The following is a 23,137-nucleotide window of genomic DNA, read 5'->3' on the forward strand; positions in this document are numbered from 1 at the left end:
CTACTCAATTCAGAGAGCTCTGCCTTTGTGGTGGGAGAGACGTCCTGAGCCACAACGGGAAGGTTTTAGAGTTTCCGTGATAGAAAATGTCCATCTTATGCACAAACAGAAACTGAAAGTATATAGAAAGCTGTGAAAAATGCACAACAGATTTTTATCTTGAATTCATCAGCAATGGTTAAAATTGCGGTGCAGGCCAACAACAGGAAGGAGGGGCTGGCGACTCCCAAGCAAAGGGACCGAAGCCAACGCTCAGCCTCACTGGCAGTAAAAATGTCACACAATGAGGCCCTGTCTCACTCAGCCCATGGCTTCCGCTGTTTTATTTGATTTTCAATCATAAAACCCAGTGTGATGCAGAGTTAGGAGCGAGCCCTGAGGAAGACTGCACACAGCTGTGGTTTCTTCCAGAAGGTGGTAAGTAGGCTAATCTGTGCCCAAAGCTTCAGATGGTTCCCAGCCTCTGACTTCGTCACCCCAATTTAAGAAAGTTATTGAAAGGCAATAATAAAAAATGTGATGTGTGTTTATGACTGTATTATTCATATCTGAAAAGGCAGGAAGGAATCAGCACAAGAGAGTAGGGCGGGACAGAGAAGAGGCAACCATTTCTCAGAGGATTGGGAGACTGACGCGGGCTGTGGGCCTGGAGGCGGATGGGGGCCTCAGCACAGGAGCCCTGGGAGGCCAGCGGTGGCCAAGTTCCCGGGCCGCACCCTGGACAGCAGCAAAGACCCCACACAGACACACACAGGTGCCTGTAATGTCCCACGTTTGTGTCCATTCTCTCTTGGAATCTGAAGGATGGAGGTGCCGGGCTGGGTGACACAGGGGCAGGCCAGGAACTGGGCACGCAGGTGGGGCCCTGAGACAGGGAGTGTCATGCCTGAGGTCACACAGCATGTCAGCTATACAACGGGAATGGCTCCAGACTCCTACTATTGCATCTCGTTGAGCACTCCTTTTTTTTTTTTTAAAGATTTTATTTATATATTTATTCATGAGAGACACAGAGAGGGAGGCAGAGACACAGAGAGAGAAGCAGAGGGAGAAGCAGGCTCCACGCAGGGAGCCCGACGTGGGACTTGATCCCAGGACCCCGGGGTCACGCCCTGAGCAAAAGGCAGATGCTCAGCCACTGAGCCACCCAGGTGCCCCTCTCTAGAGCATTCCTGAGGCTGGCCCCACTGCTTAGCTATTGAGGTGCACGCTAGGGCACAGGGCCAGCCGTCCCCGCTGCTGCTACAGCTCAGCGTACTGTTGCAGAGAGCTGTGTTCCAATGGGAGGCCTTGGAGAAAACCAGACTCTTGAATCCAGGGCAGGTGGAAGTACATGATTTTATGGCTATCATTTCCTGGCCTGGGGAACCTGGGACACACAGGACAGAGGGCTATTGATTGAGACCCGTGGCACGTACTCCTCACCCCCCTGAGTAAACCCAGGCCTCCCAATGGCCTGTTCTGACCCTTCCAGATTACTGTCCCATTCTATGGGAATGCACAGGAAAAGGCAGATGAAGTCATGGCTCTGCATGCACCCAGGGTCAGAGCTCAGAGTATGACCAGGATCAGGGCTCAGGGTGTGACCAGGGTCAGGGCTCAGTGTGTGACCAGGATCAGGGATCAGAGTGTGACCAGGGTCAGGGTGTGACCAGGATCAGGGGTCAGAGTGTGACCAGGGTCAAGGCTCAGGGTGTGACCAGGATCAGGGATCAGAGTGTGACCAGGGTCAGGGTGTGACCAGGATCAGGGGTCAGAGTGTGACCAGGGTCAAGGCTCAGGGTGTGACCAGGGTCAGGGGTCAGAGTGTGACCAGGGTCAGGGCTCAGAGTGTGACCAGGGTCAGGGCTCAGTGTGTGACCAGGGTCAGGGATCAGAGTGTGACCAGGGTCAGGGCTCAGGGTGTGACCAGGGTCAGGGCTCAGTGTGTGACCAGGATCAGGGATCAGAGTGTGACCAGGGTCAGGGTGTGACCAGGATCAGGGGTCAGAGTGTGACCAGGATCAGGGCTCAGTGTGTGACCAGGGTCAGGGATCAGAATGTGACCAGGGTCAGGGCTCAGGGTGTGACCAGGATCAGGGCTCAGGGTGTGACCAGGATCAGGGTTCAGAGTGTGACCAGGGTCAGGGCTCAGTGTGTGACCAAGATCAGGGCTCAGGGTGTGACCAGGATCAGGGCTCAGGGTGTGACCAGGATCAGGGCTCAGAGTGTGACCAGGGTCAGGGATCAGAGTGTGACCAGGGTCAGGACCCAGAGAGTGACCAGGGTCAGGACCCAGAGAGTGACCAGGATCAGGGCTCAGAGTATGACCAGGGTCAGGGCTAAGGGTGTGACCAGGGTCAAGGCTCAGGGTGTGACCAGGGTCAGGGCTCAGAGTGTGGCCAGGATCAGGACTCAGGGTGTGACCAGGGTCAGGGCTCAGGGTGTGACCAGGGTCAGCGGTCAGGGTGTGACCAGGGTCAGGGCCCAGGGGTGACCAGGGTCAAGTCTTACACCTACTCCCCCATACTTCTCCTTCTTCCTTTATGTGCAGCCTGTACCCTCTGTTCAATAATTAATAATATCTTATAAACTGAGCACATCCTGTGCTACATGCTGTGTGAAGTGTCCCACGTGGACCATCTCCTTCAGTCATCCTAGGGGCCTTGGGATGGAGACAGCAGCCTCATTCCCATTTTGGAAAGCAAAGGTTGAGGACTAGAGCAGTTACACCGTTTGCCTGGCAAACGTGTACTTGGATTAGGAACCGGTCTTCTTAGGGTGCAGGCTGGCTCAGTCGGGGGAAGCTGCAACTCTTGACCTCAAGGTTGCAAGGTTGAACCCCACCTTGGGTGTAGAGATTGCTTAAAAAAAAGAAGAAGAAGAAGAAAGAAAGGAAGGAAGAAATGTAAGAAAGCAAAGAAAGACTCTTCTAATGTCACCAGCCGCTCCACAGCCTCCTGCGGGAGGACCTGTGTGCTCCACCCCGCACCGCCCAGCCTACTTACCCTCCACCGGGGCAGTGCTCACTGGTCCATGTGGTCTGGGGACCAGGTGTTCTCTCTCTCTGTCATTCTCTCACTCTCTCTCTTTTTTTTTTTTTAAGATTTTATTTATTTGAGAGAGAGGGCATGGGAGGGAGTGCATGAGCGGGACGAGAGGCAGAGGCAGAGGGAGAAGCAGGCTCCTCGCGGAGCAGGGAGCTCGATGCAGAGCTCGATCCCAGGACCCCAGGATCATGAGCTGAGCCGAAGGCCCCCATCCGCCTCCAGGCCCACAGCCCGCTTCACAGACTGTGCCACCCAGGCGCCCCCGCCGAGGCGTTCTCTCTGCAAGATGTGGGCTGGAAGTGCCACACTGGTCACCCAGGAGCGCTCATAATACCTCAGCTCCGGGGCTGAGGACACGGCCAGAGTCAAGCGCGGCTCCCGCCCTGCCCTCTGACCCCGTGGCTTACAAGGGCCTGGCCTGAGCCTGGCAGGAAGCGGGAGAGCAAGGTTCTTGCCTCCTGGAGGGGAAGGATGAATCTGCCGTTGCAAGTGAGTGAGTGAAGCAATAGTGTTTTATTAAGTGAGGAGACGGAGAAGCTCTCAGGAGTGCGAGGGGCTGGACAGGGCTGCCCACGCGGGCTCCACGGACCTGACCCCTGACCTGCGGCCTTCTCGTGACGTCTTGGTTTGAGTGAGAACTGGTGAGAACATCTTTAACGGCTCCCTTTTGGGTCTGGTTATTGTTTGTTGGTCACAGGAGACGGTCATAAAAAAAAAAAAAACCCTCCCCACCCACACCGAGGGCAAGTGTTCCAGTTTGTTCCCCTATCTGTGGTTTCCTTACCTCTCCGCATTCTGGGATTTCTGATCCCAGAGCCCCCTGCCTCTCTCTCCCTACCCAGCCTGCCTCCCTTCCTCAGCCGCAGCCGCCCACACCGACTCCCCCTCCCCGGGAAGCACCGGGCGGCCAGACCATCTCCCGCCCCCCTGCAGGGGACCATGTGAGCATCGCCTCCCAGGGACGCACCCATAGGCTCAAAGCAGGAAGCCACTGAGTTGCAGAGTCTGTGGCTGCTTCCTGGGAGGGTTCCACAAACCCCCAAGGGGGAGTCTAAGCGGGCGGAGGCCCCTCCCAGTATCTCTGGGGACGGCAGCTAGCCTGATGGAGGGCGACTCCCCAGGGGCTGCAAAAGCACCAGTCGGCCCAGCGACACCTCTGGATGAATTAGAGACAGGCAGAAGGGTGTAGGGGTGTCGGCGCTAGAAGCAGAGCTGGGGTGCCTGCTGCATTGGATGTGCGGCCTCCCGCAAGTCCTTTCCTTTCTGTGCCCTCGCTGCCCCCTCTGGGCAGCAAGGGACCCCTTCAGCAGGTCAGCCCGCAGCCCCAAGAGGGCAGCCAGGAACCCCAGGGGACCCAGAGCAAGGACGTCCAACGGCTCAGCTGGCCAAGCCAGCAGGAGCAGACACGGGTGGGCAGGCAAGCTTGGCCCAAATCAGGGCCTCCATCCAGTTGTGACCGGGGTGGGCAGTTAGAGCCCTCCTCGCTCCCGATTCCCCATCCCAGGTGCCTCATCCCCTGAGGTGTGGTCAAAGCAAGGAACCCCCCTGCTCCCCGAGTGCCCGCAGCTGCCTGGGCCCCCCTACCCCCGGGCCCCTCACACTCATCCTCCTCCACCCCTCCCCTCACCCAGCAGGCATCCGTGACAGGTCGCAGAGAAGTGGGACCCCCACTTGTCACTGGGGCTGGGCTGTTTGCCAGCATCGCCATAACCAACTCCACAGATGGGGCAGCTCAAGCAACAGAGACCCCTTGTCTCCTGGTCCTGGAGGCTGGAAGTCTGGGCTCCAGCCATGGGGAGAGCTGGTCCTCCCGGCCTGTGGATGACCGTCCCCTCCCCATGTCCTCACGTGGGCATCTCGGTGTGCATGTCTGCGTGGACCAGGGCCCCCAGGGACCTCCTCTACCCTAATCACCTCTGCAAGGACCCATCTCCAAGCACAGTCGCCCTCGAGGGTAATGGGTGTCAGGACTCCAACAGGTGAATTTGGGGACACAGTCCTGTGACACAGGAGGAGGGAAATGCGGTTCATGATTGTTCGGTGGCAGCTTTGTCTATAGCACCCCCAAAAGTGGCAACAATCCAGCTGCCCCTCGCCGAGGGTTACAGTTCGTGATGAACCCACATCAGGAAGGGCTCAGGAGAACGACCTCTGGGTTCCCCAAGACATGATGCTCTGCAGCTTTTGTTAACTAACGTCGTCCTGCACCCACGTTCATAGCAGTGTCATCGCAGTAGCCAAGACCCAGAAGCAACCTCAGTGTCCACGGATGGACGAGTGGATGAAGGACACGGGGCGTACACACAGCGGAGCCTTACTCCCAGGGAAGAAGAAGGAAATGCTGCCACGCGGAACCGTGGATGGACCTGGTGAGAGAAGTCAAAGACAGAGGCTGCCAAAGACACTATGATCTCACTTATATGTGGAACCTAAAAAAAGAGGAAGAAGAAAACAAAAAGAAAGTATACTCAAGAAAAAAGAAGAAACAAAAAGTATACTCATGGAAAAAGAGACCAAATCTGGGTTTTCCAGAAGTTGGGAGGTGGGGGGAGGGAGAGGCGTCCCAAGGACAGTCTTCCCGCCTGGGAGGCTCCTCTGGGTGTCGACCAGAGAGTAGCTCCTGAGTTCTCACGGCGACAGCGAGGAGGAGAAGACACTTCTCGCGCACCTGTCGAGAGCCTGCCGAGGCCGTGGGTTCCCACGGACATGACGAGGTCAGCTCACGGCCCACCCAACGCTGGCTTGGCCCCCTCTGCACGTGGGTCACGTCTCCATGGAACCGCAGGAGAGCAAAACACATGAGGGTGCACCAAGCACCCCTCTCAGAGTGACCTATTTGCAGGGCAGGGAGCCGCTGAGCAGCTGCGGGAGCTGGATGGGGGCGAGCAGAGAGCTTAGTCCTGTGGGGCGCAGTGGGAGCCCCTACCCGGGGCCGCAGGGGTCCTGGTGCAGCGGGGCACGGAGGAGGCCAGAGCTGCACCAGCCCCGGTGTCCCCCGCGCCCCCCACGCCCGGCCGCACGCCCTCCCTCCCAGGGCTGGGCCACTGCGGGCGCCTGAGCCCAGGGCCCCCGCCTCCTGCCGCTCTGCAGCCTCCTGTGGGTGCACAGTTCTGTCTAAGTAAAATGTTAAAAAGACGTTTCTAAGCTTTTTGTGTTCTGTTGTTTCTTATAATGGTTTTATTAGTTTTGAATAATTTATTTACCTCATTCACTTAAATTTTCCAATTGTGTGTGTGTGTGTGTTAAAGGTGTTAGTGAAATGCTGTGTCGGGCGGCCCAGGTGGCTCAGCGGTTTAGCGCCGCCTGCAGCCCGGGGTGTGACCCTGGAGACCCAGGATCGAGTTGCCCACATCGGGCTCCCTGCAGGGAGCCTGCTTCTCCCTCTGCCTGTGTCTCTGCCTCTCTCTCGCTCTCTCTGAATGAATAAATAAATAAATCTTTAAAAAAAAATGCTATGTCATGTTTTAAACCCCCGTTGATGCTGTCCTAGGCTGTGTAAGGACTCTAGGCCCATTCTCGAGTCAGCTCAGGACTCTAGGCCCATTCTCGAGTCAGCTCAGGACTCGGATGACAGCGAGGGTCAGGCTGCGGGGCAGGACTGGACGGCGGCACAGCGGTTCTTCCCATTTCAGAGTCTGCGAGATCCCCCCTTTGGGTCCTGACCAGCCTCCCCAGGCCCAGCCCCCCCCCATCCTTGACATCAGTGTTTCCAAACAACTCGCTGTTCTCGGCAATCCGGCGACCGCAGGCTCGGCTTCTCTGCGGTTAATTTCTGCTCTTTTATTAGTTTTCCTTCTCCTTTCTTTTCTTCCTCTTTTCTTCTATTTGTTGGAGACTCATTTTGCCCTTCGTTCTATAACTACTTTTCACGTATGTTTCATTCACTAATGTTGGATCTTTTCTTGTTTTTGGTGTAGGAAGGTAAAACCAGAGAGCTCACGCCAGGTGCGCTCGCATGTTTGCATGTGTCCTGATACATCCAACATCTGTGATCATTTAGTTGGCACGCCCGCTGATTCCCATTTTATTTTTCTTTAATTTTTTTTGATTCCCATTTTAATTTCTCCTGTGACCTAAGAGTCCTTTGTAAAAATGTTCCTTTATTTCCAAATAGAGGACAGTTTTCTACATTTTTGTTAATAGTTTCTAGATATTTGCATGGTGATTGGAGAAGCTACATTGTATGATTTCTGATTTGTCTGTTAACAATGTAATTACATAAGATAGATTTTTTTGAAGATTTCATGGCCTGCCACGTTCCATTGTTTCTGCTTCAAACTTTACTTAGTCTTACGGTTCAGTGTATCTCTGTGAACAGCATCTACCCAGTATTTAAAAACTGCTCAGACACACTTTGATCTTTAATTGGAACATTAAATCCATTTACATTTAATAAAATTACAGGGATACACTTGGGTTTTAAGCTACCATATAACTATGATTTTTTATTTATGGTCTATCTCTGATGCATCTATGATCCTTCTTTCTCTTTCTCTCCTTGCCCCCTTTCTTGGTGATTTTGAGTATTTTTCACCATTCCCTCTACTAGATTGAAAGTTGAGACTCTCTTTGGACGCCAGCGGGGCTGCTGCGGAGAGGGATGGGGCAGGCGGAGATGTCGCGGGCTGGGAGCAACCCCCCCCCCGCCCCCGCCCCCGCCCCCGCCCCCGCCCCGCAGGGCGCAACCCGGGGCTGGATCCGGGTTCAGCTCTGTGCCCGGAATTTCAATTCTCGCTCTATAAAGGCGCCTCCCACAAGACACACTAATCCTCTTATAAAATCAGTGCGCTTTTCGATTTACCACGTATTCCTGTACTTTCTTCATTCCTGGATCCCTCACGCCCAAGGGGTATCAACTTCCTTCTGGCTGAGGAGCACTTCCCACTTTGCTAAAGCGCGGAGCGGGGAGGAGCCCTCAGGGCTGTTGTCGGAGGAGGGTCCACGGGCCATTCTATTCTGATACTTTCGAGGCTGCACTGAGGGCTCCAGGTCCTTATCTACTTTTTCTTCCTTAACTTCCCTAGTTGCAGTCAAGAAGCCACGTGTTCCTCAGTGTCACTCCTTAGTTGATCTTTTCCTCTGGACCAGGATGAGACGCGAAGCCCCGCCGGCCCCGCCCGGCCTGCGCCTCGGGCACCACGGGAGGAGCACCCCGACACCGGGAGGAGCACCTGGAGGAGTGCCCTGCCAGGACCCCAGACCTGGGGCGGGATGGCTTCTCCCTCCCCGGCCCGCGGGACCCCGGCAGACCCAGCAGCCTGGGAGGCGCAGGCCAGGGGCAGGGGCCCCCCACGCCCACTCCCTCCCCAGAGGGAGACCCCCTCCGCGGGTGGAGGCCGGAGACCCGAGCCAGGACGCAGAGCTGACTTTGGCCACTGAGAAAGGCGACAGCACCCGGGCACCTGGCGCTGAGACCGGGGAGTCCGGGCTCCTGACCTAGGGGGCCTGGCCCCTCGGCAGCCTGGGCAGGTGCCAGGGCGGAGCCAGAGTCTGGGGGCGCAGCCCCGGCCAGGCCCCTTCCGCCCGCCCCGCCGCACCTGCGCTCCCCCACGCCGCAGGAAATGGAAACTCAGGGCCCTGGGCTCCTCCTCCTCCCCCTCCGCCCCCCTCTCCCCAGCCCCACCCAGCCTCCCTCTGCCCCGGGGCGCAGCCTGCACCCTCCCCCGGCCTCCCCGCCTCCCATCTGCCGGGGGCCGCCAGCCTCCAGCCCAGGGCTCCGGGCACTCGGCCCTCCCACCCGGAGCAGGGGGAGCGCTGGGCGAGTGGCGCCAAGGCCCGGCTCGGGGATAAGCGTTACGCGTCGGAGTGTAGGTGTAGGAGGGTAAGGACGCAGCACTGTCACCTGGAGAGCGCAGGTGCTCGAGGATGCCTGGGTTACTACCAGCAGGAATAGAGCGTTGGGTGCCAGAGGGTCCCCCACTGCTGCGGCCCCTGCCTGGGACGCTGGTGAAAGCAGCTCTCTAAAGACCCGGGATGCAAGGAGGCCACTTTACAATACTTCCCAAGTCAGTATTGATGTAGTCTTGGAATATAGGTAAGGTCCGCAGCTGACACCAAAAAAGAATTCTTGAGATGTCTTTGGTGAAAAATAGTGGTTTTATTAAAGAGACCGACCAGGGGAGAGGGGACGCCTGGGTGGCTTAGCGGTTTGGCGTCTGCCTTCCGCCCAGGGCGTGACCCCAGGGTCCTGGGGTTCCACCTCGGGCTCCCCGCTGGGAGCCTGCTTCTCCCTCTGCCTGTGTCTCTCCCTCTCCGTGTCTCTCATGAATAAATAAACTTTTTTTAAAAAAGCCTGGGAGCAGGACCCGAGGGCAGGAAGACCTGCTCACAGTGAGGGGTGACCTGAGAGCTGGGGGACGTAAGGAAAACCGAGGCTTTCAGAAGGACTTTCCTGCTAAAGGAGACTCGCAGGATGCTGGAGGCCTTGCCATTGTCAGGGTAAGGCTGTTTTTCCCTCTAGTCAGGCCTGAAAGTTAGCACAGTAGGGAGCTTCCTGGAGGAGGATTTCTGTCTGTGGGCTGCAGGTTGTAGGGAAATTTAATTGCATCTACATTTCCTTGGGGAAGCTAAGTTATTGTTTTGGGTTTTTTTTAAGATTTTATTTATTTATTTATTCATGAGAGACACACAGAGAGTGGGGCAGACACACAGGCAGAGGGAGGAGCAGGCTCCATGCAGGGAGCCCGACGTGGGACTCCATCCTGTGTCTCCAGGATCCCGGGCTGAAGGCGGCGCTAAACCACCGAGCCACCCACCCGGGCTGCCCGAAGCTAAATTATTGATAAGAATGTTTTGCTCTTGTAAATCACAAAGACATTTGTAAACTGAGGGAGACTCCGTTCTTGCAGAACTGTGACCTAAGTTAATATTTGTTTTTCCCTCCCTTAACTTTAGGGCAGCCAGGAGTCTGAGGCACGTCCCACACACCCAACCTGGCACAGTGGAGGTGGAGGTGGAGGTGGAGGTGGGGTTGGGTGTGTGTCAGCTCCTGCTTGGTCCTCAGCTGGCCTTCTGCTCACTCAAGTATGACCATAAAGAAATTTTATTTAAACCAAATGCCTGATTTATGGCTCACCAAACATACATTGGGCGCCTGCTTTGTCAATGAGTTGTCTAAAGTAACATCATCTTGGGGACGCCCGGGTGGCTCAGTGGTTGAGCGTCTGCCTTCAGCTCAGGGTGTGATCCCCGGGGTCCTGGGATCGAGTCCCACATCGGGCTCCCCGCAGGGAGCCTGCTTCTCCTTCTGCCTGGGTCTCTGCCTCTCTCTGTGTCTCTCATGAATCAATAAATAAAATCTTAAAAAAAAAATAAAGTAAAACCACCTTGTCCTTAACATATGGACCAATTCTATTGCCTGCATTCCTTGACATTAAACTTATGATTCCTGCCTATATGTTAATCTATCATCTTTTGGGCTTTTACAAGATGTAAAAAAATATAAAACCCTGTAAAAACTGCTCACTTTCCAGAGCATTTGTAGTTTTGAACTGTTGGTGAGGTCCAGAGCCCAAGGCCCCTCAAAAAATTCATGAGGCGTCTTTGGTGCAAAAAGATGGTTTTATTAAAGCGCAGAAGCAGGACCCGAGGGCGGGAAGGGCTGCTCCGGGGGTCCCCGGAGCGCCCATCACGGACTCTCAGGCTGGGGCGGGGTGAGGGCCAGCACAGGCCTCCCAGGTGCTTTGGAAGCAAGGTCTCCGGCCCCGAGGGGGCTGCCTGTTGTTGGGAGAAGCTCTTTGTTAGCCTGAGTCAGGAGACCCTTGGGGTGTGTATCCGTGGGCCGTGTGCTGGGGGAGGATCACCAACACGTATCTTGGGGTTTAGAGATAAAGGAAGTTTCTTTTTTTTAAAATATTTTATTCATTTTTTTAAAAGATTTTATTTATTTATTCCTGAGAGACACAGAAAGAGACAGAGACACAGGCAGAGGGAGAAGCAGGCTCCCTGCGGGGAGCCCAACATGAGATCCCAGGACCCCGGATCACGCCCTGGGCCGAAGGTAGATGCTCTACTGCTGAGCCCCCAGGCGTGACTAGAGGAAATTTTTAAAAGAATTTTTGTATGTTCAAGTAGACCCCCAGGGTCCTGGGGTCGGGCTGGAATTGCCTGTTGCCATCGCGCAGTGTTAACACCGAGGCAGCTGAGAACCTAGGGGAAGGTCACTCTGTTTCCAGGACATCAGTGGGCTGGAGGGAGTTTTATACTTATTAATAATTTAATAATTGTTCTCTTGCCTTTGTCTCCCACCATCACACTTTCTTCCCTGTGAACAGCACGTTACAGGGCAGTTGTCCTAACTTGGGCTCGAATAAAACTCTTTCCTACTTTTAGAGATTCTAAAAGGTTTGTTCAATTTGTGTCGCAGGCTCCCAGCGTCTCCAGGTGAGGTAAGGTTTCCTGACCCTGGCTTTGCAGGCCTATAGCCCTCCTTACCCTCCAGGGATGATGCATCCACTCCAGCTGGAGCTTCACCTGTCCCTAGGGCCGGTTACAGTTGGAAGCTGGAGAGGAAGTTCCCTCCCCCACCTAAGGGCACCTGGGCTCCTCCCGGGCAGGGGGCTCAGTCACCCTGGAGGGAGTGAAAGACCCCAAACCCTGCAGCAATCAGGAGGACTCAAAAAGCTAACCCTCGGGATCCCTGGGTGGCGCAGCGGTTTAGCGCCTGCCTTTGGCCCGGGGCGTGATCCTGGAGACCCAGGATCGAATCCCACGTCGGGCTCCCAGTGCGTGGAGCCTGCTTCTCCCTCTGCCTGTGTCTCTGCTTCTCTCTCTCTCTGTGTGACTATCATAAATAAATAAAAATTTAAAAAAAAAAAAAAAAAAAGCTAACCCTCATAGGTACTGCCCCACACACACTGGAGCTCAGTCCGTGCAGCTCAAGATTCTTGGTCTCAGGGTTGTGAGTTCAAGTCTCTCCCTGGGCGTGGAAATTACATATATAAATAAAAACCTTAAAAGAAAAAGGGGGGATCCCTGGGTGGCTCAGTGGCTGAGCACCTGCCTTGAGCCCAGGGTCCTAGGATCGAGTCCCACCTTGGGCTCCCCGCAGGAAGCCTGCTTCTCCCTCTGCCTGTGTCTCTGCCTCTCTCTCTGTGTCTCTCATGAATAAATAAAATATTTTAAAAAAAAAAAAAAAGAAAAGAAAAAAATACTAAGCCCCCAAGGGAAACGGACCTGCAAAGTCTCACCATCACAGACACGCGGGTGTGTGCACTAAGGACTCTCCCCACGGAGTAGGGCAGAGACTTCATCCCCTCAGTGGGAACCACCTCTCACATAATTTATCCAGTGCAAAATAGTCCATTGTTTGTACAACTGAGAACTTCCCCAGTGAAGTCCTGTTCCTCCTTCACAAAGTTTCTCGGTTGTTCACAAAGAAATCCCACGGGTTCTGCCCCCAGAGCAGACCTCTGCTCGGCTCACGGCTACCTCCCCCAGACCCTGGCCTGCGCCCCTCCTCGCCGCCTCCCCGGGCTGTTCCCTGTTCCCGGAGCACTCCAGGCGCCGGCCCACTAACTGCTCTCTCTCCCTTTTCTGTCTTTGCTTAAATCTCGCCTTTTCCAGCTTGAACCTGCCAAATTAAAATTGCTCCAGACTAAAGTCCCCGCCCCAGGATGCCCTTCCTGTCCAGCAACCTTAAGGCCCGGCAAGTCACTTCTTACTGTGCATGATAATCCAAGTTTCATTAAGGCAAAGACATTTCTTTTTTCAGGACCCCCGGGTGGCCCAGCGGCTTAGAGCCTGCCTTGGCCTGGGGCATGATCCCAGGGTCCTGGGATCGAATCCCAGGTTGGACTCCCCGCATGGAGCTCCCTGCATGGAGCCTACTTCTCCTGCTGCCTGTCTCTCTCTCTCTCTCTCTCTCTCTCTCTCAAATAAATAAATAAATAAAATGATTCTTTTTTCGCTGATGCACTGCCAGTAGCTGGCACAGCATGTTAGGAACAGGCGCTAAATAAACAGGAAGTGCACGAATGGGGTGTGCAGAGGCGACCCGCCCAAGGTAACATCCCTGGATTGTAATTACTGGGGCTACGAGAGGCAGATTTTTCTAGTTTCTGTTACTCTTTTCTTTTTTTCAAATTCCTTTATATTGTCACTACTGAGCTTGAAGGATACCCTCCCTCTCCCTCCTTGCCCATTTTAATTATAGAAGTCCCAGGAGGACAGCGAAACCACCCCCCAACCCCCGCCCTGGGCAACGCTGTCCCTCACCCCCCCAACCCACCTTGCACACAGGGGTTCTCTTGGAGGGGCAAGGGGCAGTTGGCTCTCCCCTAATCCCAGGCCTCTTTCTCCTGCCCAGCCCCTCCCCTCTGCCCCCAGCAGCTGGCCTCCCACCTAGCAGGTGCAGGGGTTGGGGGGTGGAGAAGCCGCTCTCCGGCACGGACCCCCTCCACCTTCCGGAGCCCGCAGGACTGGGCCGCCTTCTGGGGCCTCTGCCTCCACTCCCCCACGAGTGTACACACTGGCACGCTCCGGGTCCCATCTTGTGGAGCTTACCTGTGGGTGGGCTGGTGCAGGAGTCCCACGGCTCTGCCACACCTGGGCCCCGAACTTGCAGGGCCCTGGTAAACCCTGCCTCAGGGCTTCTCTGGAGGGAGCGAGGAGGGGGGAGCCCAGACTTAATCCCTCTGAATCCAAAATCAACGTCAGCACAGCTGTGCTCCAGGTGGAACCTGCGAGGGGCTCAGGCCCTGCCTCTCCTGCTTCTGGCGGTGGCCGGCGTCCCAGGGACATGGGGACCCTGGCAGCCACCCCTGAGGCCGAGAGGCTCACTGGAAACATTGTTTTGTCCACTCAGGTGAGCTTCCACCCAGATGGCTGCGGGCCGCACCCTGGCACCCCAACCGGACCTTGGTGCACAGCCCCCATGAGGCTACACACCAGGGCAAGAGAAGAGCCTGCGGTCTCCCCCATAAACAGTGAGGGGAAGCATTCACCCTCCTGCACAGCAGGTGATGTCACATGGCCTTATCTGCAGGAAAAATTCAGATAAAAATAGAAAGTGGGGCAAAAGTGAGAACCAACTGGTTTCTATAAACTAGGGAATTTTGTATTACCAAGTTTCTGCCTGCCTCCGGCTAGGATTTTGGAATAAAACTACAGGGTACCTACATGGACCCTTCTGGAGTTCGTGTATGCACCAAGCTATGTATATAGGACATTCTCCTACCTCTGGCTAATATTATCAAATCAACTTATAAAATCCCATAGAGAAGACTGTTCTGATTTGCTTACCCATAAATCAGTGCTCACGTAAAATATCCCTAACACTCTTACAAATATAGAAGTTAACCAAATGCTGTTCCAGTTTATTTGACTTGGGTAAATCTTTGGTAAATAAGCCTAGTTTAATATTGTTGGTTTAGGGACACATGAGTGGCACAGCGCATGAGTGTCTGCCTTCAGCCCAGGCGGTGATCCAGGGCTCTGGGATCGAGTCCCGCATCAGGCTTCCTGCGAGGCACCTGCTTCTCCCACTTCCTGTGTCTCTGCCTCTCTCTCTCTCTCTCTCTCTGTGTCTCATGAATAAATGAATAAAATCTTTTTTAAAAACTGTTGCTTTAATAAAAACAACTGTGTCTCCTGAGTTATCAGCATTAAGTATAATCAGAGCACACATCTTTATTATATTTGAGTTTGTTAGTCAAACTCAAATAAGCCACTGTTACGTCTACCGGATGTCTAAGATTATAAAAGCTATAAATTCAGCCTGAGAAGGTGTACAAGGTGAAGATGCCATAGAAGTCTACTGCTCAGTACTCATGACTACTTATGTCAAGTGCAGCAGAAAAACGATGAACTTGACATTCAAAAAAAATTTTTTTTTCTGTTTTTTGTGCTTGTTGGAGGGTACTTTTTGGAGAGAAGGCATGGAGGATAGGACAGGCTTATGGGACTGCGCTGGGGGCCAGGAGGGGAGGAAGCAGATTGACAGGGCTCAGCTCTACAGCTGGGGAGGGCCCCACAGCCTCAGAGAGACCTCCGCGGGGGAGCCAGGACCTGGGGGCGCCCAGCTTCCTCCTGACATTTCCCCAAAGCCACTGCTGGATGGCGAGGTGACCCCCCCTCCGGGCCTGGGATTCAGGATCCCACTGAGGGTCTGACAGCCAGAACTCCCGGAAAAGGGTGGAGCCAGAAGAGCCCGGCCCCAGCTCCCCCCGCCCGCCCGGTGGTCACAGGATGCAGGGGGAGAATCTGGTGGCCACGGGGTTAGTGGCTCCAGATGTCACCTCGCTGAGGGAAACCTGACGCTAGTGGGTGAGTGAGGGGGGACCAGGCCGGGGAGGCACCAAAGGGGTCGGCCTCAGAGGGCAGGGGCTGGGGAGGGCAGGCCAGAGACTGAGGCTGGGGCACCCCGCAGGGCCACCATCCCCAGGAGCCATGAGAGCCGCGCCTGTCCTGTGGCTGGCCGTCCTGCTGTGCCAGCAGCGAGGTGAGCCGGGACCTGTGCAGGGGGGGGGGGGGCGGGCTTCGGCCTCCTCTAACTGCAGCCCTCCCCACGGCCCAGCGCGGAGCCTGCTGTGCTACACCTGCCCCGGGGCGCCCAGCGACAGCCTGTGCCCGCCCACCCAGTGCCTGAGGCCTGGCATCTGCTTCGACAGTAACATAACCACGACCTCGAGCGGTGGTGAGTCCCCAGCACCCAGAGCCCGGGGGCGGCTCGGGGAGCTGTGCTTGAGGCTCCCCCAGCCAATCAGAGGAGTGTGGGTTTGGCAGGGGCTAGGGTCCCGCCTGCCTCAGTGTCCCCATCCACGCAGAGAGGGGCTGGCCTTCCTGGGGAGCCGATGGGACTGCACAGAGGATTGGGGGGCCATGCGCCCCAGGGAGTGGGTGACCCAGGATGACTCCAGGAGGGTGGGAGGGCACCTCTCACACCGGGGCTCCTTGCCCACAGGAATGCAGGTGAGGTCAAAGTACAAGGGGTGTGCTCCCTCCTGCAAGGAAGCTAAGGAGACCCTGCAGTGGATTTTCCGGATGAGTAGCCTGGACCAGCTGGACCAGATGGACCCCAGCCTACCCAAGTCTGAACTGCAGAGTTTGACGTGCTGTGAAAAGGACCTCTGTAATAGGGGGGCGCAGGCCCTGGGCCCCTGCGGGGGGCTGCTGCTCAGCCTAGCACCCGCCTCCCTCTGGGCCCTGCTGTGAGCAGCCCTGACCCCAGCACAGAGGGCAGACTTCCACGCAGCGTGCACACGAAGCAAGCTCGCTGCCCCGCACACTCACGCACTCGCAAGCGCACACGCGGACACTGCAGACCCTGTAGACCCTCAGCCGCTCCCGCCCAACCTCCCTGGCACCCAGTGCCCTGCTAGGCCAACAGGCCTGTCCCCCTTTGCAGACACCATCAGTTAACCACTGACCCAAGATGCAGAGCCTGTCGCGCCCTGGCCCTGACCAGACGTGACCTCTAGGACAGCAAAGCCCACAGCCCAGCCCGGGGACGGCCAACACTGTGCCAGCCGGGACCGGAGAGAATAAACACTTTCGACATCGTCCTGTTCTTGGCTTGCAGTTCTGCCCCACGAGGGGAGGGTGGGTGGCGCCTGGGGCCTGCCTGGGAGGGGGACTTCCCTACCTCTTGGTTTTCCCTCAGCCAGGGGGGGCGCCCATGGCCCCAGGGTCTAGGAGCAGTGGTCAATTCTGGAGCCCCCCCCTCCCGCGAGGCACAGTAGGGTGGTAGCTCCCCCTCGTCCCCATGAAGCATATCCCCCGGAGCACACTCCCTGCTCCCCAAGTCCCTCCCGGGAGCCAGCCCTGCACCCTCTGTAGGTGGCTGATGTGCTGGGTGGGGGGCTTCAGCAGAGGCCCGCAGCAGTGGAAGACGGGGGCTGGGCCAGTTCATCTTTCATGCATTCTTCCCCTCTGAGCCCCCGCGCCCCAGGCGACCCCAGGATCCCCAGCCCACAGGACCCCGCTCCTCCCCCTGGCATGGAGCCCAGAGCTTCATCTCCTGCCTAGTTGCCCCCAGTCACATCTTCAGGAAGAAAAGCCCCCTCCTTCCCTGCCTGGTGCAGCAACCCCCTGAGTGTGGCTCCAGGACTCCACGGGACTCTCAGGGTAGGGTCTTCCCTTCACAAGCAAGGAAACTGAGGCACCGGGAGCCTCATGCCAGTCTGTGGCAAAGACAGAGAGCCAGAAGTGGTGCCCTGGCCCATCAGTTAGTTGACTGGCTCACATGTGACTTCCACCTCCACGGAGCAGACCCAGTGAGTTCTCCCTTGAGTCCTCTCACTACCTACCGAGCGGAAAGGACTGGCAGATCCAGCTTCACCCCCAAACAAGGGGGTGGCCGTTCACCAGGCTGGGGGTGCTGGAGGAAGCACAGGGCCTGGGGAAGGGAGGTGGGGCCCACAGGGACAGGGCCCCGGGGCAGAGCAGGGCCTCTGAGGTCTGGAAATCCGAAGCCTCTTCCCACCACCCCTCCTCCCAGCATCTCCCAACTCGCCCCCCCCCTCGTGCAGTGCATCCCATGCATCCTGACTCTACACACCCCAACTATGCCCTGTGTGGGGGAGGGCTCCTGGAGGGTGAGGGTATGTGGGGGGGGCAGGGGGCTTGGTGGGCACAGGGGTTTGAAGAACCATGGCTGGTAGGCCAGTCCCCCGCCTCCTGACCTCAGCATGCTGGCTCCCGGGGGACCCGGGCTAGGGCCCACGTCCGCTGGCCTGCCCGGCGAATTCGCTGTGTGGTGACCAGGCCCTCCCGAGTGCGCAGGCCACAGGCCAAAGGGGTTCCGCGGGTCCTGTCCACCCGCGGCCGCTCTAGGCAGCAGCCAGAGCCACCGGCCCGGGTCGCACCGCCACTCGTCTCCTTGGGCTTCATAGTCCGCCCATGTTGGGGAGCGGTACGAGGCTCTGAGGTACACTAGCATGTGTCTTATCTTTTTGATTGCTGTATCGTAACATGGTAACGGGCAAACTTCTTTTCATTGTTAATATTCTTAAATGTCCTAGTGGGTTACCTAAACATATTTTCTGTCAACATATGAAGAGATTTTCTTATATTCTTCTTAAAATTGCTAAGTCCTCCATTTCCTTTTTTTTTTAAAGATTTTATTTATTTATTCATGAGAGGCACAGAGAGGGGCAGAGACACAGGCAGAGGGAGAAGTAGGCTCCCTGTGGGGACTCGATCCCGGGACCCCGGGGTCATGCCCCGGGCCCAAGGCAGACGCTCAACCGCTGAGCCACCCAGGCTGCCTACATCCTCCAATTTGAGTTTTGATCCATCGGAAATATTTTCTTCATGACACCCCAGCCCCTGACCCAAAGACCAAACACAGTCTGGGGCAGAATTCATCCTTCTCTGACTCCACAGGCCCCCTGCGCCCCTGGGTCACCCCAACACCTGCGGCAGGGCTGGTGGGAGCGGCGGACAAAGGGGGGGCAGCTCCCCACACTCACTTATCTCCCACTGAGCCTACTCCATGCTGCTTTGAAAACATTTCAGCTCTTCATTCTGAAATCAGTTCACACTTACAAAGAAGTTTCAAAAATAGCACCGAGTTCCTCTATTCCCTCCACTCGGCGTCACCCCACATTAACTTCTTACATAACCAAGGTCAAAGGCAGGAAATCAGCGTTGGTGCCGACGCTCCCAGATCTGCACTGCGGCCCCCGTGCCAAGGCCCACGCCGCGGACAGCACATGGACTCTCTGGGGCCAGAGGCTAGTCCTGGAGCCCGCGCCCTGGGCCGCTCCCCTGCCTTTCCTGGTCACTTCCAGGGTGTTCCCTCCAGCTCCATCTGAGACCTTAATAAATCATAACTAGTCCTGCTCTCGTCAACACGGACATGGCCTTCCCTGCCTGTGTGCGACCTGGAAATGCCCAGGGCCTCTGGGTGCCGCACAGACTGAGGTCACGGTCCGACCCCATTGCCCCCCACCCACTCCACCCTCCCGTGCACGGGGGCATGTTCCCAGCAGGAGGGAGGCCAGCGGCATGGGCTCGCATGGCAGGGGCCCCAGGAAAGCCGGCTGACTTGGGTCAAAGTGCATCTGTCTGTCTGGAATCTGTGTCTGTCCTGCCTGGACTTCCTGAACAATTAAGAACAGGTGCGCTTCTGGCACCTGCGCCCCTTTCTGTGCAATGGGCGGGTGGGCTCACGGGCCTCCCTGGCCCAGCCGCTGGTCATGACGTAGCTTTGGAATCTAGGCGAGGTTTGCTGGGGTGAGGTCCGGACCCAACGACCCAGAAAGAATTCTTGAGATGTCTTTGGTGCAAAATGCTGGTTTTATTAAAGCACGGGGACAGGACTTGAGGGCAGGAAGAGCAGCTGCCCCAGGACCGTGAGGGGTGGGGGTTGGGGAAGTAAGAACAAGGGTGGGTTTTAAAAGGACTTTCCTGCTAAAGAAGATTCACAGGAGGCCAGGAGGCGGAGGCCGGCCATTGTCAAGCTAAGGTTGTTTTTCTCTCCAGCGAGGCATCGACTTGACAGCTTCCTGGAGGAATGAGGCAGGAATCCCCTGTCCACACCCACTCTGGGCCCCTACAGCGGGAAGGCAGCAGGACGAGGAGCTGGGCGTCCTACGTGCAGAGGGGTGGCCCCCCAGGCTCCCACCCCAAGAGGCTAAAGGCCTCCCCCGCCTCCCTGGCCATTCCCGCCACCACCAGGGAGGAGGCTTCCCAGCCAGGAGATAAAATCTCTGCCAGGACCGGAGAGCCCCTGCAGGAACAATGCAGGAACTCAGCCCTCAAGGTCTTGGGGGGCCTGGCCGGAGCCCACCCTTCCTGAATGAGCTGCCCCTGCCCGGCCTAAGGCTGAGGGCAGGGAGGGGGGGTTGATGAAGCTCCCCCCACCCCCAACGTCCCCTCTGGCAGCCGGAGAACACTGGGCCTGGACCCCACAGGGGCACCAGGCTCCCCCAGGAGAGGCCTCCGGACTCAGGCAGGACGGGGCCCCGGGGCACGGGGGGGGGGGGGGGGGGGGGCGGGGAGAAGGTGCCAGCGCGTGTGTAGGAGCCGGACCCCCAGGAACCGAGGTTAGTGCCTCCCGCACAGCTCTCACCCAGCCCCCAGGTCAACAGCCACCCTGGGAAACATGGAACCAAATCCTGTGGCCCACCCAGAAGGCCGCCCCGCGAGCGCTGCCCAGGGTGCAGGCCACCCCACGGCTCAGGGCCAAAGGGTCCTGGGCGCCCCACCCACGGCAGGCCCGGGGTGGGGGTTGACGGCAAAGTGCAGGGTCCCTGTCCCTGGGCAGTATGCAGGCTCAGGGGCGGGGGGCCAGATGGATACTCTGTCCTTGGCCGCTGGGGGGGGGGTGGAGCGGCACACCCGCAGTCCCCAGGTCACCAGCTCCTCTGGCCAGACCCTACCAGCGGCTCCAGGCACCTGCTGCCCAGCCACCCCTGCCCCCGCACTCCGCAGGGTCTGCTGCCTGGGGGGACAACCCCAGCACCACTGGACTCCCCTTCCTCCTGGATTCGCCTCTGCCCGCCTCACTGCGCCCCTCCATGAGGCTCCCCACCCCAACCTGCCGCAGACCTGGACCGCTCTTGGCCAGAGCTGACCCCCCAGCTGCCTATCTTGGGTGGACACTGGTCAGTGCGCCAGCAGTGCTCTGGGCTCCCCTAGGGGGGCGACAGTCTCCTGCTGGCCGGGAGCTGGGGAGGGCTGAGGCTCGGGGTGTCGCAGGGGCTCCCTGCTACACCCCCACCCCCACCCCCACCCCGGGTGCTCTGTGACCACCCTCCTTGCTCCAGGGCACAGTGGTGAACACGGGAGGGTGCCCGGGGGTGGGTGGTGCCTGCGGACCCCCCCATCAGGCTGTGGGGGATCAGTGAGGGCACCCTCACTTCACAGGCCAGGGTGAGGGGGTGACAGGCATCGCTCCCACAGCTCAAACCAAGTTCATCTGCATTTAACATTCCATTTCTTTCCTGAACATGGTTTTGTTACTTAGGTAATTATTATTAAATAATAATTATTTTTAAAATTAATTATTATTAAATAATTACTTAGGTAATTATTTTCTGTAAGAAAATCCTAATAAACCCTCTGAAAATTAAGTGTGGGTCACTAGGGGCTTTCTGGTGCCCCCGACTGCTGGTGAAGACAGCATAGTGGCTGCTGATTAGATTTTTTAAATAAAAAATAGAGTGGAGGGGGTGCCTGGGTGGCTCAGTGGGTCAAGCTAAGCTGCTTTCAGCTGGGCTATAATCTCGGGGTCCCGGGGCTGAGCCCCGAGTGGGGCTCCCTGCTCAGCGGGGTCTCCCTCTGCCCTGCTCCCACTTGCACGTGCACACCCTGCTGCTCTCAAATGAAATCTTGTAAAACGTAGAATGGAGCGAGACACGAGTGGATGGCATAGAAATCCCCGAGTACCACAGTAAGGATTTATATACACTGATCAGAAGGTCAGATGTGTTTTTTACGGTGAATTTGGGTCAAAAATGTGGAGAAGTGTTCTCACTAACGCATGAGCCTCCTGGAGGGTGGGAGAGGCTGGTGACCCCCCAAGAAGGGGCAGGAGTGTGCCTGAGCACCCCCAGCCTGAACCCTATCCCCACGGCCCACAGAGAATCCCCCCAGCCCCGGCCCAGCTCACACCCGGCCCTGGGGGTGTTGGGGAGCCCGGGAACCCCTGTCCCTGGCCAGACCCACAGTCAGGAGACACGTGGACGGTTCAGAGACCCACAGGGCACACGACAGATAAATGTCCTTATAACAAAGCCCCGTTTTCCAACGCTTCCCATCGTCCCCTGCGTGGCACCCAGGCAGGTCCCTCCATCTGGTGATTGAGGCACCAGGCCTTCCCACCAGCACCGCACCTCCGAGCCAGGCCCTGCCATCTCGCCCACTCCCCCCTCCCTCATCGCGCTTGCAGAGTCCCTGAGTATCCCTCTCCTGAACCTGCCACTCTCCTTGGGGTCTGCTGCTCAAGCTGGGGAGATCTGCTGGGCCAGCCTGAGGGGTCCTGACCAGGGCCCAGGGCAGGGATGGCGGGGAAAGGAGAAGCAAATCCATAGGCTGTCCAGGAAAATGGAGCGCCGGCTGGACCAGAGTGACCACGGCCTCTGGGGTGGACCAGCCTCATGGCCTGCAGCAGGTGCACTGCTCAATCAGGGCGGAGGGAAGGGGCACTGTGAGGGGAGAGGTGGTGTCCGCTCCAGCCACACTCGGGTAGGGACCTCCATGGGCATCGTTGCAAGGGAGGCCCCTGCCCTCTGTGCCCCCTCAGCCCGCAGCCAGTGTCAGCACCCCCAGACCCAGGTGGCCTCTCAGCAGCTTCCTCACTGCTGCTTCCTGTGTCCTGAGCCTGAAAACACTTAAAGGATTATCTCCTCAGACCAGATCCTGACTGTTCTGGCCCCCCCAGGACACTCACAAGGGCAGGGGTCTCCGCAGCGCTCTGCGACGAGTCCTGTGATGGATTCCAACAGGTCACCGCAGGACCTCAGCCTGCGGACTTGGCCACAAGGGCTTCGCCTAGCTGGCTACCGGACCACTTAAGGTGGCTCCCAGGTTGTGTCTACAGGAGCCTGTGGTCCTGTGTGTGAAGAGGCCGGTGTGTGAAGGGGCCGGGGACGGTGGCCCCACACCCCCTCCTGCCGACTAGGCCCCCTGCAGTGCCCTGCTCGCAAGCATCACACATTTTTTTATTTTATTTTATTTATTTATTTATTTATTTATAGTAAATCTCACACTTCTAAATTCTCAGTGCGGCTTTCTAGCCCACAACATCAGCTCTCAAGCTGTATTTCCCTTCAAATGTATTCATCCTGCTATTAATCGAGCACCTAATACTTGCCGAGCAGTGTTCTATATCAAGGAGAAGTGCCGGCTGCGTCCCAGGCAGGAAGACACAGAGCTCTCTGATCCAGGCACTGGAGCAGAGAAGCAAGGTGCAGGCCAAGGAGGTCTGGAGTGGACTTCCTGTTCCAGATTGGGGAACAGCTATGCAAAGGCCCTGGGGTGGGAGCATGTCAGACAGTGAGCTGAGCCTGCGGCTCTGCAATCACAGCAGCACTTTGCTGTGTTCTCTGGGAGGAGCAGGAGCCAGCCTGAGAGGCTGAGGCTCCACCTGGAGATGTGGGGCTGGGCCCAGAGGTAAGGCAGCGGGTACAGAGCCATACCATGTGACCTCGCCAGCAGCCCCC

General features: G+C 57.1%; 1 protein-coding gene across 3 annotated transcripts; it reads left to right on the forward strand.

The window, feature by feature from the left end:
* The first annotated feature begins 294 nt into the window (after nucleotides 1-294).
* On the forward strand, nucleotides 295-16,529 carry LOC144283424 (lymphocyte antigen 6H-like). 3 transcript variants are annotated; one of them, XR_013351988.1, is made up of 6 exons: nucleotides 295-417; nucleotides 13,834-13,987; nucleotides 14,402-15,293; nucleotides 15,397-15,468; nucleotides 15,544-15,663; nucleotides 16,375-16,529. XR_013351988.1 is itself a non-coding variant. In XM_077847511.1 (4 exons), the coding sequence occupies exons 2-4, from the start codon at nucleotides 15,417-15,419 to the stop codon at nucleotides 16,179-16,181; spliced, it is 423 nt and encodes a 140-aa protein (XP_077703637.1). In that variant the 5' UTR covers nucleotides 14,761-15,293; nucleotides 15,412-15,416; the 3' UTR covers nucleotides 16,182-16,529. The 3 variants fall into 3 exon arrangements, 2 of the variants coding, with proteins under 2 accessions (XP_077703637.1, XP_077703635.1); XM_077847511.1 differs by lacking the exons at nucleotides 295-417; nucleotides 13,834-13,987 and having other exon boundaries at nucleotides 14,761-15,293; nucleotides 15,412-15,468; nucleotides 15,931-16,529; XM_077847509.1 differs by lacking the exons at nucleotides 295-417; nucleotides 13,834-13,987 and having other exon boundaries at nucleotides 14,762-15,293; nucleotides 15,931-16,529.
* Nucleotides 16,530-23,137: the final 6,608 nt, after the last annotated feature.

Source organism: Canis aureus, chromosome 14, assembly GCF_053574225.1.
Source record: "Canis aureus isolate CA01 chromosome 14, VMU_Caureus_v.1.0, whole genome shotgun sequence".
Lineage (NCBI taxonomy): Eukaryota > Metazoa > Chordata > Mammalia > Carnivora > Canidae > Canis > Canis aureus.